General features: G+C 36.9%; 1 protein-coding gene and 2 pseudogenes across 1 annotated transcript; 2 read left to right on the plus strand and 1 right to left on the minus strand.

Moving 5' to 3' along the window:
• Positions 1–1,151: 1,151 nt before the first annotated feature.
• On the minus strand, positions 1,152–15,512 carry LOC131782805 (uncharacterized; annotated as a pseudogene).
• LOC131785084 (uncharacterized) lies at positions 2,799–3,839 on the plus strand. The gene is made up of 2 exons (XM_066159208.1): positions 2,799–3,199; positions 3,278–3,839. The coding sequence occupies exons 1-2, from the start codon at positions 2,799–2,801 to the stop codon at positions 3,714–3,716; spliced, it is 840 nt and encodes a 279-aa protein (XP_066015305.1). The 3' UTR covers positions 3,717–3,839.
• Positions 6,917–14,821, plus strand: LOC131785108 (uncharacterized; annotated as a pseudogene).
• Positions 15,513–17,564: the final 2,052 nt, after the last annotated feature.

Raw genomic sequence — 17,564 nt, forward strand, 5'->3', positions numbered from 1 at the left:
GGTTTCTAATGTGATCTATTGTTGCTAAGCCTAGTTTATATTATTTTGTACATGAGTTATTAATTTTTCACTAATGATAAATGAAAAAGGCACCTAGCTATTTTCAGCCAACCAAAAAGGTGTAATTTTATGAAGTATGAAGAGAGTCTAGAAGACTGCCAAACTTGAAGGAAGTCATGAGATGTTAAGGTCTGAATAATTCTGGCCATAACTTGGAAAACATATCACTAATCACATTTCAGTTAACATTAAAGCACTAGGCTTCGATTCATATTTTAATAAAAGCAAAACCACTTCGTTACTGAGTTTCAATGGATTACTCCCTTAAGTTTGGAGACAATCACAATAGACATTTAGCACCTTGTTAACGACAAACCGCAGTTTCAGGCGTTAGATGTTTGTGACTTTTATTGGTTTAGCTATGTAAACATGAAAGTATAATTTCATTTAAAGAGGCCGTCAAATTGAATTTCCAGACAACAGCAGTGTTTGATTTTCTAATGGCAACAAAAAAGTCCTATTTTCACTACTGGCTAAAAATGGTTTATTCTATTCGTATTCAATGACATGTAATGCCATGGGTGGTAAGGTATTTTGCAGTTAAACCAAAATTTTATCTTTGCATGTACTAAAAAGACTGGTTAAGTAATTTTCTCACTGAGCATGTGGTATAAACAGAAATTCAGGATAAAAAATGTTCCAGTAAATGACTTATGTGAAATGTGACCGCAAAGAGAGTCAATAATGACTCCTAAGTTTCAATGTGGCATGACCTGCACTGAAGGTCCAGACCATGAAATGTTGGCCTGTCAGAGCTCAACTCCACGCTGTAATCCGCACTTAGAAGACACGCCGACTGTAGGAAAGCCGGCGTGTGAAATCTAAGCAACAAAGATGAATGAAAAACTAGATAAAAAAAACGATCTTCGACAGCGTGTTACAGCCACCATTGCAAAATGGTCGCTTTCTGAAGCTTTGAAGCTTAGGTAACTTAGCCAAGCATAGACTGAAACCAATCTTCGACAATAATAAACCACGTGACAAGCGCTCTGTTCACTGTGATAAATCCAGCGAGGAACCGCAAAAACAGTTACAGGATAAACCAATAATTGTATAAAAACTTAGGCAAATGCAAGCATAAAAAACAAAGTTTATTTCCAACAGAAAGCTTGGGTGAATACAATTATGCTTCTAGTTTCATTCTGATATTGACGTTGGTTTAACTGTCTCTCCACTCTACATTCTGCTGATTCATTTGCAATTTTTTATCTTTGATACTGAGATTGGGTTTGCCAACCCCCTTTTTTCTTAATTCAGAAGATTCATTTGCACGTTTCTTTTCCCTGGTCAGACGCTGCTGTGCCAGCCTCTTTTCCCTAGATTCCTCACTTTCATTTACCTTTCTTCATTTCTCATATTCGTGCTTAGCAATCACTCGTTTTTCTTTTTCTTCTGGCGTTTCAGTTAAAGACTTTTACTTCGTTTTCATATGTTGTGTTTGGTTTCTTTTATTTATGAAAGGCAAATGTTCACTTTTTGGACTCTCGTGAACATTTTGCAAATCAAGTTCATTATCTCTGGCAAAGACACCTTTAATTTCAAAAGGAACAAACCCTATTTGTAAGCAGGAAATGTTCAAATATACAAGATACAAGATACAAGGTTTTCAATTCCTTCAATGGTAAGCAAAGTACATTTCCCAAATGAGTGGGGCATCCCATGCAAATCCCTGGAATGAGCATCAAAAATTTTAAAGCTTTGTTCTGAATTCTTAATCACTGCAACAGTATTTATTCCAATCATTAACAAACAACACTTGTAGTTAAGTTGACAATTTGAAAACACTTCTGTCAGAGACATGTATGGCCCATTATTTATGAACAAAATTCCTGTTAATGACTCACTATATTCTAATGTGTATACATTATTGAACATTGAAACAATGTATGGAACATCAGTTAAAAGCAAATAATCATTTGTTTAGACAGAACATCTTATAGAAGTATACAAATTATTTCCATTGGTAAGAATATTATTCAAAAGGGAAGAAGTCCACAAATTGATATCTTCTATGTAATGATAAATAATAGCAGTAAGTGACATTGCTACACAGACACACTCAATGGTGCAACCCGCACCGATAGATCAAGCCGATAGTTGTTGGCTTGTGAGAGTGCAAGAGCTCCTTTCAGTGTGGTACAGCCCGTACCGAAGATTCAAGCAGTGAAATATTGTCTTTTAAGAACGTAGAAGCTCTTGCACAAGCTGCACTTATAACAAAAGCCGGGTCTGAATGTGTTGGCTTGTGTGAGGGGAACTAACTCGTGATACGATCACATGAAAAAAATTACTCGAGATCACGCTTACAATCAAGATGGCTGACTCAGATTAGTGCGCCGTACAATACTACGATACTAGACCACGTGACAGGCGCTCGACTCTCGTGTACAAACAAATAAAGAAATCCGATCGTGCCATAATGTGGTTACACAGGTTGTGTAAGCCACACAAAAAAACAAAAAATACTAATTTTGCATCGCCCGGTGCGGCCAATTTGTTGCCCGGTAGGCCAGTTTGTTGCTCTGTTCTAGAGGGTTATCCGTGGCATCTCGTGACCTTCTTTGGTAAAATGTTATGGACTTTCTCCTCGTCCCCCTCAACATCCCCACCTCTCTCCCTCCCCTCCCCCCTATCACCATCAATGCCATATATGATAATTTGGAAACCAGTTAACGGCGTCCAATTTATCAAATTATTATCTCACATCGAACAGACGCCTTTAAAACTGTGCAAGGACAATGGCTTCAAAGAAACTCTTATGCTTTTTTATTGTCTATTTCTTTGCCTTGGGAAGTGCTACCTACTGTAACGACGACAGCCATTGTTTCAACAGTGAGTCCTGTTGTTCAGATAAAGTCTGTAGACAGAAATGTTACTACTGTTCGTACGACTACCAGTGTGGAACAAATGAGCAATGCTGTAATAACAAATGTACCAGTAGTTCGTCCACTTCTTCCTGTTCTTACGACTACCAGTGTCAAATTAGCGAGCAGTGCTGTAATAGCAAATGCATCAGTAGTTCGTCTTCTTGTACCTGTTCGTACGACTACCAATGTGGATCGAGCAAGAAATGCTGTAATGGCAAATGCATTAGTAGTTTGTCTTCTTGTTCCTGTTCCTACGACTACCAATGTGGATCGAGCAAGAAGTGCTGTAATAGCAAATGCATCGGTAGTTCGTCTTCTTGTTACTGTACGTACGACTCCGATTGTGACATTGGAGAGGATTGTTGTGGGGGAGTTTGTTCGTCATCATACTGTGGTTGGAGTGGCGGAGCTATTGCAGGCGCTATTATCGGCACAATTATATTCTTCGCCATCATCATTTCCATTGTGTCCTGTCTCTGCTGTGCTTGTTGCCCGTACTACCGCTATCGTACACCCGGTACTGTGGTCGTCACCGGCCAACAGCCACAACAACAAATGGTCTCAACTCACACACACTTGACGACGCAACAAGTACATCCTCCTCCGCCGGTGAACTACAATCAGCCTCCTCCAGCTGGTTACAACCTGCCTCCTGAAGGCTTTAGTCAGGCACCTCCGCCTTACCCGAGCTATCCACCGCCACCAAACCAATATCCTCCACCGCCGGGACAAGCTCAAGCGGCGCCGATGCCGGCTGCAATAAACGCTGGACAACCGAACAAGGTCTAATAAAAGTAACCACCCAACAGAACTGTTTCGGTGAAATAAACATCTTTCGGTTTAATTTCCACTTACATAAACGTAAACGTAGTCAAGTTACTGAATGCTGAATGTATGTTAGTATTTTCTAGGGATAGTTTTGACATTCGAAGGAGTACATGAAGTATAGAATGACCTGTGCGCTGTATATCTGCTAATTTAATCTTTCATTTTGCTTTCGTCACACAAAGTAAAACAAAAAGTAGACACAGTTTCCTTGTGGAAAGGATTTTTGTCAGAGAAAGGTGACTCAGGCCATTTGCATCATTTTTCCAGACTGAATATTGTATTCTTAGAAATGTGGTTTCACTTAACTGCCATATTAAACCGATGTGACTGTATTTAACCCAGTCTATGCTTCCATCGACAGTTTTCAATCTATTTCCGCCTATGAAATTTTCAAGATGGCGAATGTCGATCGTGTCGTATAACAGTCAATCTCGGTAATAGAATATCACAGCTTAAATTTTTTTGTATTGTTCTTGTACGTATGACTTCCAATGTGGCATTGGAGAGGAATGTTGTCGGGGAGTGTGTCCGTCAAACTGTGGTGTGAGCAGCGGAACTATTGCAGGTATTATCATCAGCAATATTGTCTTCTTCGCCTTCGTCATTTGCACTGTATCCTACCTCTGCTGTGCTTCCTGCCCGAACCGGCCAAGTACTAAGATGTTTGAAGCAAGTCAACATGGAAACAACCGGCAACTAATTTATGTATGGCATATGTCATATATCCATGGTATGGCGCAAGTTTGCATAGAACAATTTTTTACATCGGAGTAGAATTAGAGAAAATTCACAATTGCCATCTCAAGGTTGAGGATCTTAGTGTAATGATGGCTTTTACGGTTAATGTTGACAATTTTGGCCTATTTACGGCTATAAACAGTTAATACCTTTCCATTGTGGTCACCAGAAATTTTCCTTACGGTTAACTTTTCGTACGGCTAACGAGTAAAATTTGTCAATTTCTGAGCCAAATGGCTAATGTTTTTGGCCGTCTTACTGTTATCGGTTAACCCTATTGGATATTTCAAGATTCTTACTCAATTGTCGATTTCCAGTAGGTTACAATTGCGTGACATGCAAAGTAATTTTCCCGGAGTTTCATCCTTTTATTTGCTCTTTTCACGGATGCTTACGGAAGTACAGTTTTTTATTAATATTTTACGATAGAGTCAAGGCCTTCGTCTATGATGTTTCCAAATCACTGAATATGAATTATTCCAATAAATGTTAAATTTGGTTGAAATGGCTAAATAATTAGAAAATAATTGCATAAACTTTATTCAAGATGAACTGATACAAGATTAATACGAGTCGCCATAATTAAAAAAAGATACATTTAGAATTTGATTAAATACAATTTTTCGAAGAGGGTTATTTACGAGTGACTTTGTTTTTTCTTGAATAACGTCAGGCTTGACAGATTTCCGGTGTCTTTAGGAACTTTGTTCAATATTTGGGCCTTCCTCAATATCAGCTTTGGCCTGAATTGAAAGGTACTGAACCATCCCCGTTAAGATATTATGTATATACACTTTTTTTGGTGGCTTAACATTTAATACTTGCGGGTAAATTGTGAGACTCATAGTATTTATTCGCGCCCCAAAGGCGCGAGTAAAGCTGCGAAGAAAATTGCGAATAGTGAGCAAGATGTCCGCTCGTATTAAATGTCAAACCATTAAAAATTTGTTATATTATTCCACTACTATTTCAATTTTTAATATTTTGATCAAATATATCCTAAGGCCTTATCGGTGCATCTACGCGTAGCCGTACCCCCCCCCCCCAAGGGAAAACGGAAGGGGGGAAACGTCGACGAAAACCTGACACCAATCGTGTTTTGTGAAAATATTATAAGAGTTTGTATGGGAATATTTACTCTTAGGAGTAGATATAACAATACTTCACACTTTTACTGTGCATTGCTTGTTGTCTGACCGCTTACTTTGTTAAACCGCGGCCATTTTAGCGAGTTAACCCTTTCTGAGTTTTCCTACTCCTAAGGCTACACACTCCATTTCCGAGAGCGAAAAACCCAATCTCAAAATGACAGGAAGATAATCTTCTCACAACTGGAGCTTGCGCCACCTGTACGCCAGTGATCGATCGCCTTCCTTCTCTAGAAGAAACCGGTCAATTAAATTAACGTGCCGCCGGTTAAAGCTTTCATAAAACAATATTTCACTTTACTTTTACTGTGCATTGCTTGTTGTCTGACCGCTTACTTGGTTAAACCGCGGCCATTTTAGCAAGTTAACCATTTCTAAGTTTCCTACTCCTACGAGAAGGACAAGGCTACACACGCCATTTCCGAGAGCGAAAAACCCAATCTCAAAATGACAGGAAGATAATCTTCTCACAGCTGGAGCTTGGGCCACCTGTACGCCAGTGATCGATCGCCTTCCTTCTCTATAAGAAACCGGTCACTATAATTATCGTGCCGCCGATTAAAGCTTTCATAAAACACCAGGTGCAGTAGCTCAATGGATTTGGGCCAAGAGGATTGTCCGCCTCTTTGCATGCAAACGGTGCTGCGCAACTATTAAATTAAAGCTAGCTTAAAGCTATTTGTTTCTTGCAGCCATTCTTTCGATTGAGAAAAGAGTACGACTTAACTATCTCCTTGTGAAATCTATGAAAACCTTGAGATTTTGCGGCAAATGATGCAACGTTCTTCGACGACTGTGGCACTGTTTACAAATACAAGCAGAAACCGCTTGGACGTTGAAATCTAGTTTCGAAAACGCGATGCGAATCGAACATCGTCCTCTTCTCGCTCTATACGTCCTATACCAAAAATCGCTCATAATCTTTTTCTGCATCGTTAATTAAAGCAAAGTATACATTTGAACAGGGACAGTAAAATGTGAATTTATCCGAATTATGCATGGAAAATGAATTCTTTTCAGTGTTGTTGTGAATCTCGATTACCTTTGGCTTATTCTATTTTGCGAAACGAAACGAAACCAAGCGAAACTAAAAGAATGATGGGGTATATTATCTAATATTTAAAGATAACTTTCACAACAATTTTGGAATAAACGTTTAGGAGGATTTTTAATTTTTTGACATATATTTTGCGAAATCGACCATTTTCATCTTGCGTTGACAATGTGACATCTTTTATGTTACGAAAATAAATTTAAATATTTCAAATTAGTAAATTACCAAAGCCGTTGTATGACACGAGAATGGCTTCATCGTTACCGCTCAGTGATTATAGTCCATTTTGCAAAATAGTAATTGCTCTAAACTTGCTACTTTGCAAATTGATTTTATATGGATAGTGAGAGAGGAGGTGACCAAGATCTATGGGAATATACTATAATTTAAAGTTTAAACGTATTTTTGGGACCTGAAAAGAAAGATATTATTGTGGGGTGAAAAGACAAAACAAAACAAAAATGCAAACTTCCGAGAGCGCTCGGTGCGGCCAGTTTGTTGTCCCGTAGGCCAGGTTGTGTGCCCTGTTCTACGGTGTAACCCCGTGGCATCTCATGACCTTATTTGGTAAATGTTATGAAATTTCTCCTCGTCCCCTTCCCCTTCCCCCCCTCGCTATCAATGTCACATCAATTAACACACGCCATTGAAATTGTGAGGAAGACCATGGCTTCTAAGGAATTTTTATGCTTTCTTTTCGTCTGTTTCTTTACCTTGGGAAGTGCTACCTACTGTACCTTCAAAAGCGATTGTTCCTATGGTGAGTCCTGTTGTACAGATGGAGTCTGTAGAGAGAAATGTTCCTACTGTTCGTACAACAGCGAGTGTGGGACGAACGAACAATGCTGTGATAACAAATGCATCAGCATTTTCTCCACTTGTTCCTGTTCGTCCACCTTCGATTGTGGCATTGATGAGCAGTGCTGTAGTAGCACATGCATCAGTAGTTCGTCTTCTTGTTCCTGCACGTACGACTCCGATTGTGACATTGGAGAGGATTGTTGTGGGGGAGTTTGTTCATCACACTGTGGTTGGAGCGGTGGAGCTATTGCAGGCTCTATTATCGGCACAATTATTTTCTTCGCAATCATCATTTCCATTGTGTCCTGTCTCTGCTGTGCTTGTTGCCCCTATTACCGCTATCGTACACCCGGTACTGTGATCGTCACCGGCCAACAGCCACAACAGATCGTCTCAACCCATACACACATGTAGACGCAACAAGTACATCCTCCTCCGCCGGTGAACTACTATCAGCCTCCTCCAGCTGGTTACAACCCGCCTCCTCAAGGCTTTAATCAGGCTCCTCCGCCTTACCCGAGCTATCCACCGCCACCAAACCAATATCCTCCACCGCCGGGACAAGCTCAAGCGGCGCCGATGCCGGCTGCAATAAACGCTGCACAACCGCACAAGTTCTAATAAAAGTAACCTGCGAGGTAACCTTCTGTTCAATTTTTACTTACATAAATATAAACGTAGTCAAGTTACTGAATGTTATGTTAGTATTTTTTGTAGGGATAGTTTCAAACGTCTTAATTAAGGAGTAAGTGAAGTATAGAATGATCTGTACGTTGTATATTTCCACTTTTCTTTCGTCGTTCAAACAAAAACAAAAAGTAGACAGATTTCATGCGGAGATTGATGAGTCCGGTTATTTGCATAAATATTCCAGAATGAATATTGTATTCTTAGAAATATAGTTTTACATAACTGTCATATTTAACCTAGTCTATGTTTCCATCGATAGTTTTCAATCTATTTTTCGCTTACGAAATTTTCAAGATTGTGAATGTCTATCGTGTCGTATAGCAGTGAAATTGATAATCTGGGTAAACGAATTACACATGTTAATTTTTTTTCCATTGGCTAGGTTGTTGTTATTTCATTTAAGCTGCTACCTTATTTATAGACGTTAGAAATCTGATTCCGTTTTAGCGAGATTTTTTGCTTTTTCATTTTCTACTTTTAGCTGATCGAATCTTCAGCAGATCCTTCGATAGCATATGCTATGTCGATGTCGAGCAGTATTTATTTATTTATGTGTGTTGTCGCAGTGTTTTTTGAATAATATATTTTTGTTAATCAGCTGCCGTGTGCAAAGTTCAGTTTGATATGCAGGTGACCGGTGACGTAAGACAGCAGTCACCATGTGCTTTTTACCAACTAAACTTTATGCACCAGTCAATGTAAACTCCCGCACCCCCCCGGCCGGGACATAGCAAGGCATTTGCAGGGAATTTTCCGTTATTTGACAAGCGAAAGGGCCGTAGGTATCGGGGACTTTGACCTCTTTTGCACGTCATCCAAGAACAGCGGGGGAGTGGACCGGGGTATTTTCCACCGAGGTGGACTGAGTCAAGAATTGCTAGTCCGGCGAGATGCCGGCTTTTGAAGAATGTAAGAGTCGTTTTATCTCAATCACCTTATATCTTTGGCTGAGTATGCCATCCGTCCTTAAGGTCGTTTGTTGTTTTGTGAACAAAAATCTTTTGTCAGGTTAACTTAATTTATTCTGAGAATCACTTGACCGATCAAGCATGTCATCATTTGAAAAGCATTGTCTGCGGTGATGTGTGTTACTTGACAAATAAAGTTTAAATCATTTACATTAGCCTGTGTCTTCCACTCAACAAGAGAGGGGGATGTGAGCGGGGTCGTTAGCTTCAATTAGAGGAAAAACCTGACCTTGGGGTGCGGGGCATTCTGCAACTTTAGAAGTGAGCGCTTGTCAAATGCACTGCTATGTCTCGGCCGGGGGGTGCGGGGGTTTACATTGACTGGTGCATTATTGCCGAGGGAAATACAAAGCTCTGACGCAGTCAACAAAATATCGTAACAACCAGTTCGCAATTGAATATTATTTCGGATATTCCGAACATTTTTGTGTGCTTGTAAACGTGACGGAAATTTAATCTGAGCGATTTATTGAGAAGTTAGGGGAAAAAAAGCAGTAAAAAAAAGCAGAAAAAAAAAAACTGAGTAGCTCTAGAGGATCGAAAATTGTGAATCAATTAGTTCTTGTTCAAGTTTTTCTAGTGAAGCCAGTTGTGTGGGTGTTTCATCAACATACATATTATTCACAACAGCCTGACATGGTAATAGTTCTCCTTTTATGACATGTCTTGCATATATATTCCTTACCATCAAATGATTGTTGAATATTGAAAAATGTTTGGAAGGCGTAATTGTTGTTTATGCACCTCATTACTGATTTTTTTATAAAGTATTCGATTACAGAGAGTACATATGAAATAAGGGCCTTCTCTTAAATTTTCTTCTTAAACTTTTTAATACATTATTCAATAGAGCAACTCTAGCTTCTTGAGTGCTCTCCAAACTTCCCAAGTGCTTCATATCTCGATGAACGCACAGCTGATGTATGAACCAATTGTTTTATAACATTTTCAACCCGAAGGAAAATTTTTTTCTTGAGGGATTTGTCTGCTGACGTCATGAGTGTGCACAATAGGAATATGAAGCACCCCTTGCGAACTGAATTCCCAGTTTTCTGGGAATTTCTGGGCATTTCTGGGAATTCCTAGGAATTCCTAGGAATTCTCAAAAATTCCCAACTATGCAAATTAACTCTGATTTAAAAAGCTTGGAATTACTGGAAATTTCTGGGAAAAGAAGACTTCAGTTTTGTGAGGACTTGGAATCCCTAGGAATTCCTAGGAATTCTCAGCTTTACAAACTACCTATAATTTAAGAAGTGTGGAACTCTTGGGAATTTCTGGGAATTGAATTTGAGGCAATTTTAATACCCTGAGGTCCACATAAATTCTAAGAAATTCTCAATACCTTGAATGTGAAGGTTTAAAGAAAAAGAGTAATTTCAGAGGCTTAAAACTTTGGCTCAATAAAAGGTATGCTATACAAAACTTACCAAGAGATATACATACATGTACATGTTTATAACTTAAAGATCATGAAATTTATTACTCAAACTAAGTTTTAGTAAATCTTTACATTAATATGGATTTTCTCATGAACCAGCTGTCAGTTATGTTAAATGGAAATTTCCAACTTCCACAATAATTAACAATAATTACATTGTTATCTTACTTCCCTAACCTACATTACAGGTTGCCTTTGTTAGAAAACCTTGGAACAGTCAAGCTCAGTTGCCTCAAACGCTGTCAGAGACTTTTTGTTGACAATACTTTTAGTAGAAATTTCATGCCTTAGACAAACAAATTCAACATGTAATTAATCTTTCTTTTTTCATGATTGTTGTTGCTGCTTTTTTTCAGTTTTTTGCTCTATTTTCATGACTAATTGCTGTAATTTGTTTTGCTGTTTTTATTCTTACAAAACATTTTTGTAAGAGTTCCAATACTTGTGGATCATCCACACACTTTGCAAACATTTGGCATGCAGACAAGACAGAGGTAGTCAATGTACCCTTTGAGGAAAAACACCTTTTATATGACGTCTTCAATTTACTTTATTTGAAACTCTGATCTGAAAATATTTGTCAACAAGACTTGTTAGTAGTGAGAAGTACCAACCAAGTTTCCTTTCATAACTTAATTTCTTAAATGTCCCAATCACTGGATCTCCCAAAAAAATATTACATCTTTTTATTTTTGGTGCAAATTACAAGTCCTTCTTTATATAAAAATGAAAAGTGCTAGTCACACTTCAGTAATAACAGCTCTTAAGTTTACTTGTTGTTCTTCTCTGTCTGTCAGCTATCAACAAAATTGTTTTATACTTCGGGCAGTGCATAACTATTTGTAGACCAGAGTTCCAACGCACCTCTGTAATCGCATATAGCTACTCCTGTCTCTTGTACAAATGTTTCTCCTTTGTAAGACGCACTCTACTCTGTTGTCAATACTTCTTTAAGTTCAGTGGAAACGACTGACTGAGGAATCGAGATGGCGGTGTTGGAACGTGTTGCTGAACGCTTGCTACGGTCAAGCTTTGTAGATTTAGGTACTGGTACACTGGGATCATCTATGTATCTCTTACACTTCCGAATGTGGTATCCTTCTTTTATAAATATGAGGGTAAAAGACGATTTGTAGTCGCATTCAAAACTGTGATTGGCTTGTGTTATTTCTCACCTTTGCCATTAACACAACTCAAGAGAGTTTCGAGTCTTTGTTTCCTCGACAACTTTCGGTCACAAATCGTGCATTTGTAATACGATCGATTCTTGTCGATTATTTCTACATAGAGTGAGCTCACATCATTATTTATATCACCAAGGTATCCATCGTCTAGAAGCAGAGAACCGGTCGAAGAAGTCAGATTAAGGTTGTGCGCTTCTCTTAAAAATGCAATCGGCAAGCCAGCGGATTCTCTTTGCTAGCCAATGACAAGTCCTAAACGATCCACGTGATCATGCCCGTGATCGGAAACAAAGAAGACTCCATTTGGCGCTCATCTTTGAATGTACTTTTCATCGGTTGATCGTTTTTCTCAACTGTTTTGCTTAATATAACATTTCTAAAGATATCTTTTATTGTGTTTCAATGGGAAAACGAGAATAGCGTGAGTGTTGTAAAAGAGAAGAAAGTCGTTGGCGCCGTGGAGTTAAAAGAAGGGACAACAGTTGACATATGGACCGGTACAAACAAGGGTCGAGTGGCCATCTGTAAAGCCACGATTTTGAAAGTTTGTGGTGAGTAAAAATTGCGATATTCGTTGTGATCAAAATCTTATAAAAGAATAGATGTAGTGGGTTGAATTAAGCTTACATAACGCTCGGCGCAACTGAAACTAGAATAATTCTGAGAATCGAATCGGTCACTTGCATGCCGCAGTTTCTTAAGCTTATGCTTTACAATGAAATAAACCTATCAGTAAGGTTTCAAGATTCCTCTAGTCACGTTTGGGAACATTCAAGATTCATAATAGGAACTGTTATTAAACAAACCTTAGTACATAAAGAAGCCCTCCTTGGTAAAAACAAAATAATGTATTCAGCCCTTTTTTAGTAAAATCCATGAGAGAGATGTACTAACTCCAATATAAAAGTCACTCAATATAACAGAGATTTCTCAATTTGAGAATCCAATGAATGCCCTTTTCCTCATAGCCATCTTAAAAGCCTGGTCTGAGCTTTAAACATACATATTTTAATATATTGTTTTTTTTCAAATTCAGATGTCAAGGAATCCAGATACAAAATGGTCAAGGTTCTTGTTGACAACCTCATTCAAGGCCAACTCATTGTGAGTCCAGGAAAAAAATACAAACAGTACAAACAGCAGCTAAGTTTGCAGTTTAGGATAACTTCATTCTAATTTATTGTTACAGTTACAACAAGATTTTAATCAAAAAATCAATTTTATTTGTCTGTAATTAGCCCCTTCACTCCCAAGAATATAACTATATAAATATAACTTAAGATATTGTATTTTATGGAAAAGAATCAACAGATTTTATTCACAATTTGTGTCAAACCAAATTTAATGATTGATTAGAACTATTTTATATGAATAGCTGTAATTGAGGATTAATCCGTATGAAGTTTTCAAGAAAAGAAAAATTCCATCCTAATATTACCACACATTGATGTTAATAATTAATCAAAAATATTTTACATGTAAGCCTTAATTAAGCTTCTAAATAAATTTCATTGAATACTTGAATTTTAGCTGGGTTTTTTTAATTTAAAGTATTTACTTTATATCATTAGCCTCAAATTTTTGCTTAAAATTCCCAGTAATTCTTAAACATTCCTAAAAATTCCCAAAAATTCCCAGAAATTCCTAGGAATTTTTTAGATTTACAGCTTTTCAGGGAAAGTCATTGGTTCTCTGAGTTGGAATTCCTAGGAATTCCTAGGAATTCCAAGTCCTGTTGGCTATAAACTTGGAATTTCTGGGAATTTCTGGGAATTTCTAGGAATTTCTAGGTTTTTAGAACCAGAGTTGTTATGGTTGGGAATTCCTAGGAATTCCTAGGAATTCCCAGTCCGAATTTACCGTGAAAATTCACACCTTTATTCCTAGGAATTCCTAGGATTTTCCTAGGAATTCCTAGGAATTCCAAAAGCCATTTCGCAAGGGACACTCGCGCAATTGAATTTGATAAGACAAATTTACTAGCTATGTTATAATTTGAATTGCCTCTAGAAGTTTGTTTACACCACTGATGTGTTTTGTGTGTTTTATTTCAGGTGAATTACCATCTTCATGTCAGAAGTGAAAACAGTCTCACTATGGTATTTTGTTGATAAATACAAACTGCACAGTAACTTGAAATGCACATTAAAAATTCTGTTTTCCCATTGTTCCTTAAAATCAAGGTCTTTAAAGATATCCTGCTTTTAGGTAATTCATTTAATTTTCTGCGACTTAGTTTATCAACATCTATGTTTATCTTAATGCCAAAAATTATAACACTGTTACGAATATAAATAGATGTTGAATAATGTTCACTTTGCATTGCATTATTAAGCCGAGTTCCATTTTGAATAATTGCATCTAAAGTATTTGAGTTCCAGTAACCACAAGGTGAAATGATTGAGTAACATATAGAATAAAGAGCTATTTCAAAGCAGTGGTGGTTTTTGATGGTGTATTTAATACATCTTTTACACTGTTGTTCGCTGTTATGTCATTTTTTGTAATTTGTAAACCTTTCAGTTCATACACATCAGTTACTCCGTATAAACTTTGAAAGTATGGCACTAAGTTGTCTGCAGATGATATATCTAATAGTATACATGTCCCTTTAGTATGACCCTTTAGTATGACTCTTACCATAAATATCTCTAGCATGAGTCAAACACTTTAAAATGGTGATTGTCAGCACAGTAAACAATACTGACAGCAATACAACCAACTGTTAAAATAAGCAACCTGTATTGTTCTGATATTAGTTACTCAAAAGCTCTTTTCAGGCTCAGTATTGATATTCCTTAATAGAAGTCTCACCATGGACATTAACAGTGTAACTTGCACTGTATTCTAGCTGGTAATTTCCCTGCAATACTGTAAGCATTGTTGGTAATTCTGTAAGCAGTAAGAATGATTGTCTTGCTTAAGTTTTGACAAACTGCTGTATAGTTGATTGCCAATATGCACTATTTGTTTCAAGTCACCAGGGTTACTTATTCCTTTCATATTGTGGTATATTAAAGCACATAAACTCATTGCAACAAATTTTTGTCTTGCATTTTGTCAAAATACAACATCCCCTTTTTTATGTGGATCTTTTATTGTTTTATTGGGATCAACATGCTGCATGGCAGGACCAGGGTTTTCCTCCACATCATTACAAAGCTTGTACTTTGTATAATTGCCTCTATGAGTTAGACTCTTGTACTCACTATTCAACTATTCCAAGGTCCAATTGAAAAACCCTAGTTGTAAGAAAGGAATCTAAGACCCGTGGATGTAATGAAAACATTCACAATCTATATCGACATCTGCGTGCAGACCCCTAGATATAAGATTTTACCATCAGAATAAACATTAGGACATAGGTTTCACATGAATGTGACATTGTAAGGTCAATATCAACATCTGATCACAGGAATGCACTAGATTTGTGATCAACACAGACCCCTAATTGTAAGATTTTATGATCAATATATATATCTGGGCAGAGATCTGTTCACATTGATTTGAACCCCTGTATGTAAGGAACAGTGATCAATATCAACATCTGGGCACAGACCTGTCATGTAAGACACGTTGATTTGAACCCCTGACTGTAAGGAACAATGATCAATATCAACAGCTGGGCACAGACCTGTCCTGTAAGATACACTGATACAAGCCCCTGATTGTAAGAACCCCTGGTTTTGAGAACCCCTGATTGTAAGAACGCCTTGACTTTATTCACCTTCATTATTCACTGAAGCATACATCAAATAATGATTTTTTCCTCAGGGGCAGGTGCAAATAAGAAATAAATATTTCTGAATTTGGTGCATTTGCTGTCATTTGCAATACAATTCATTTCTACTCCTGTCAAGCTCCAACCAGATTTAATTATTTGGCTGATTTAAAATTTGCTAAAATCAAAGAAGGCTGAGATGTTGAACAAACACTAAAATTTGGCTTGTCATATAATACTGTGGATGTGGTAGTAAGACATATGAAAATTCATGCCAACATGAGTACATGATTATATAAATACACTCCAGTCAGGGAGGTATGAAACTTGGTGCATTGCCAATCCAACCAAATCATCATGCCCAAATTCTGGGAGGAAATCTCATGATGGATATTGAATAAATACTTTAGATTACATCACTCAAAAATAGAAATGAAAGTTTATGGATTGAGTCAAGAATTGAACTATCAAATAAAAAAATACATTATTGATTCTTGAAAGTGTGCAGAAAAAAAAATGTTTTGATGAAAGTATTCTTCATCAATATTGCTATTATTTCCCTCAAGTTTTAAAATAGGAATTGGACTTTATTTCAAACCACTGACTATACTTACAACTGTACTGTCTCCACAGCCATTTCCCTTGCTGTCACAGTCACATGGTTGTTTAGAATATTCCTAGAAAATATATCAAAAATTACATTGCTCTTCTGTGCTTTGATCACCAAAAGAAATGTTAACTTTTCACTGAAAAAAGACTTGAAGTGGATATTATTTCAATTATATTTCATAATTGTCTCTCTATGAATCCTTGCAAGCCTTCTTTTTTGGATCTAGAAATGAATGATCAAATGTAGTGCTTAACTTGCATTAAAGAATATTCACCGGTGTTTTCCCAAGACTTATTAAGGGAATAATTTCTTCAGTGTTCAAAGAGTTGCACATGAACCATTTGAATTATCATTTCAATCCTAAAAATATCACTTTAATTGCCTTTCTGGTATTACCAGTGCTGTACATGCAGTACAGATTCACAGCATAATGAGGAAATTTGCATTCAATCAACTCTTGAAACTCATGGAGGGAAACCTTCACTACACTGGCAAAGTTGCTGGATTTTTTCATCATATGGGAATTATAAAGAGCATCAATTATTTAGACCATCAATTGCAAGCAAAGTTATAGCAAGGATTTGACTAAAAACAAGAACTCCAAATATCCAGTAGTCAATCAAAGCAAAATTTCATACTTTGTACCAGAGTTTTCGCAGTTTTAATGAAGTACAGACATTTCCACCACAGTTTCATCTGGCCTTCTTTGCCAAGATCAGTCTGTCAAATAAAATTGGTGCATTTGAATTATTTTACTTTAGTAGATAACTAACATGGGGCATAAAAGTGATAACCTCCTCACTTCCTGGTCTAATGTAATAGCAATTGTGATGATTTTAAAAATTATCCTCAATAACATTATAATTACTATTAACAGTTTCTTATAATACCACTAAATTATCTCTGGTAAAAAAAACAAATGCCTTCATGAACACTTATGGTACTGGTGTATGCATTTCTGTTGATAAGTATTTCTTGAAGTACTTAACTTCCAGATATTTTTCATGTTTATTTATTTCTACCTGTATGTTGTTATAGAATATCAATTAAAAAAATTATTTACCTCGTTTTCTGTGTCTTAAGGTCTTCTGTCTGCCTTTGAAAGAAGTGAGACACACATGTAAATAGATATGTCCAGATTTAGAGGTTTATTTTGAAGTAACACAACTGTAAATGTGCCATGATGCTAATATTCTGCTCTTAAAAGGGTCACAAATCATTTAAAGATATGCTGAAGCTTGAACTTACTATAGCCTCTGTTTGGGTACATTTTGCCCTGTCAGAAGCCTTCTGCAACATTGGAATTCATGAGTAATTCATGACAGCACTTTATAAAATACATTTCAAATAAAGCCAACAATCATATTTCCATTTTCCTCAGTCCTCTTTGTATTTTAATTTTTCTATTTTATGAATAAAAAAATATGCATCATGATTTCTTTTTCTAATAGCAG

The sequence above is a fragment of the Pocillopora verrucosa genome, chromosome 12 (genome assembly GCF_036669915.1).
Source record: "Pocillopora verrucosa isolate sample1 chromosome 12, ASM3666991v2, whole genome shotgun sequence".
NCBI classification, from domain to species: domain Eukaryota; kingdom Metazoa; phylum Cnidaria; class Anthozoa; order Scleractinia; family Pocilloporidae; genus Pocillopora; species Pocillopora verrucosa.

Coding starts and splice junctions, on each gene's coding strand:
- LOC131785084 (XM_066159208.1), top strand. CDS start 2,799: ATGGCTTCAAAGAAACTCTTATGCTTTTTTATTGTCTATTTCTTTGCC. Junction 3,200..3,277: donor TACGACTACCAATGTGGATC/GAGCAAGAAGTG, acceptor CGATTGTGACAT/TGGAGAGGATTGTTGTGGGG.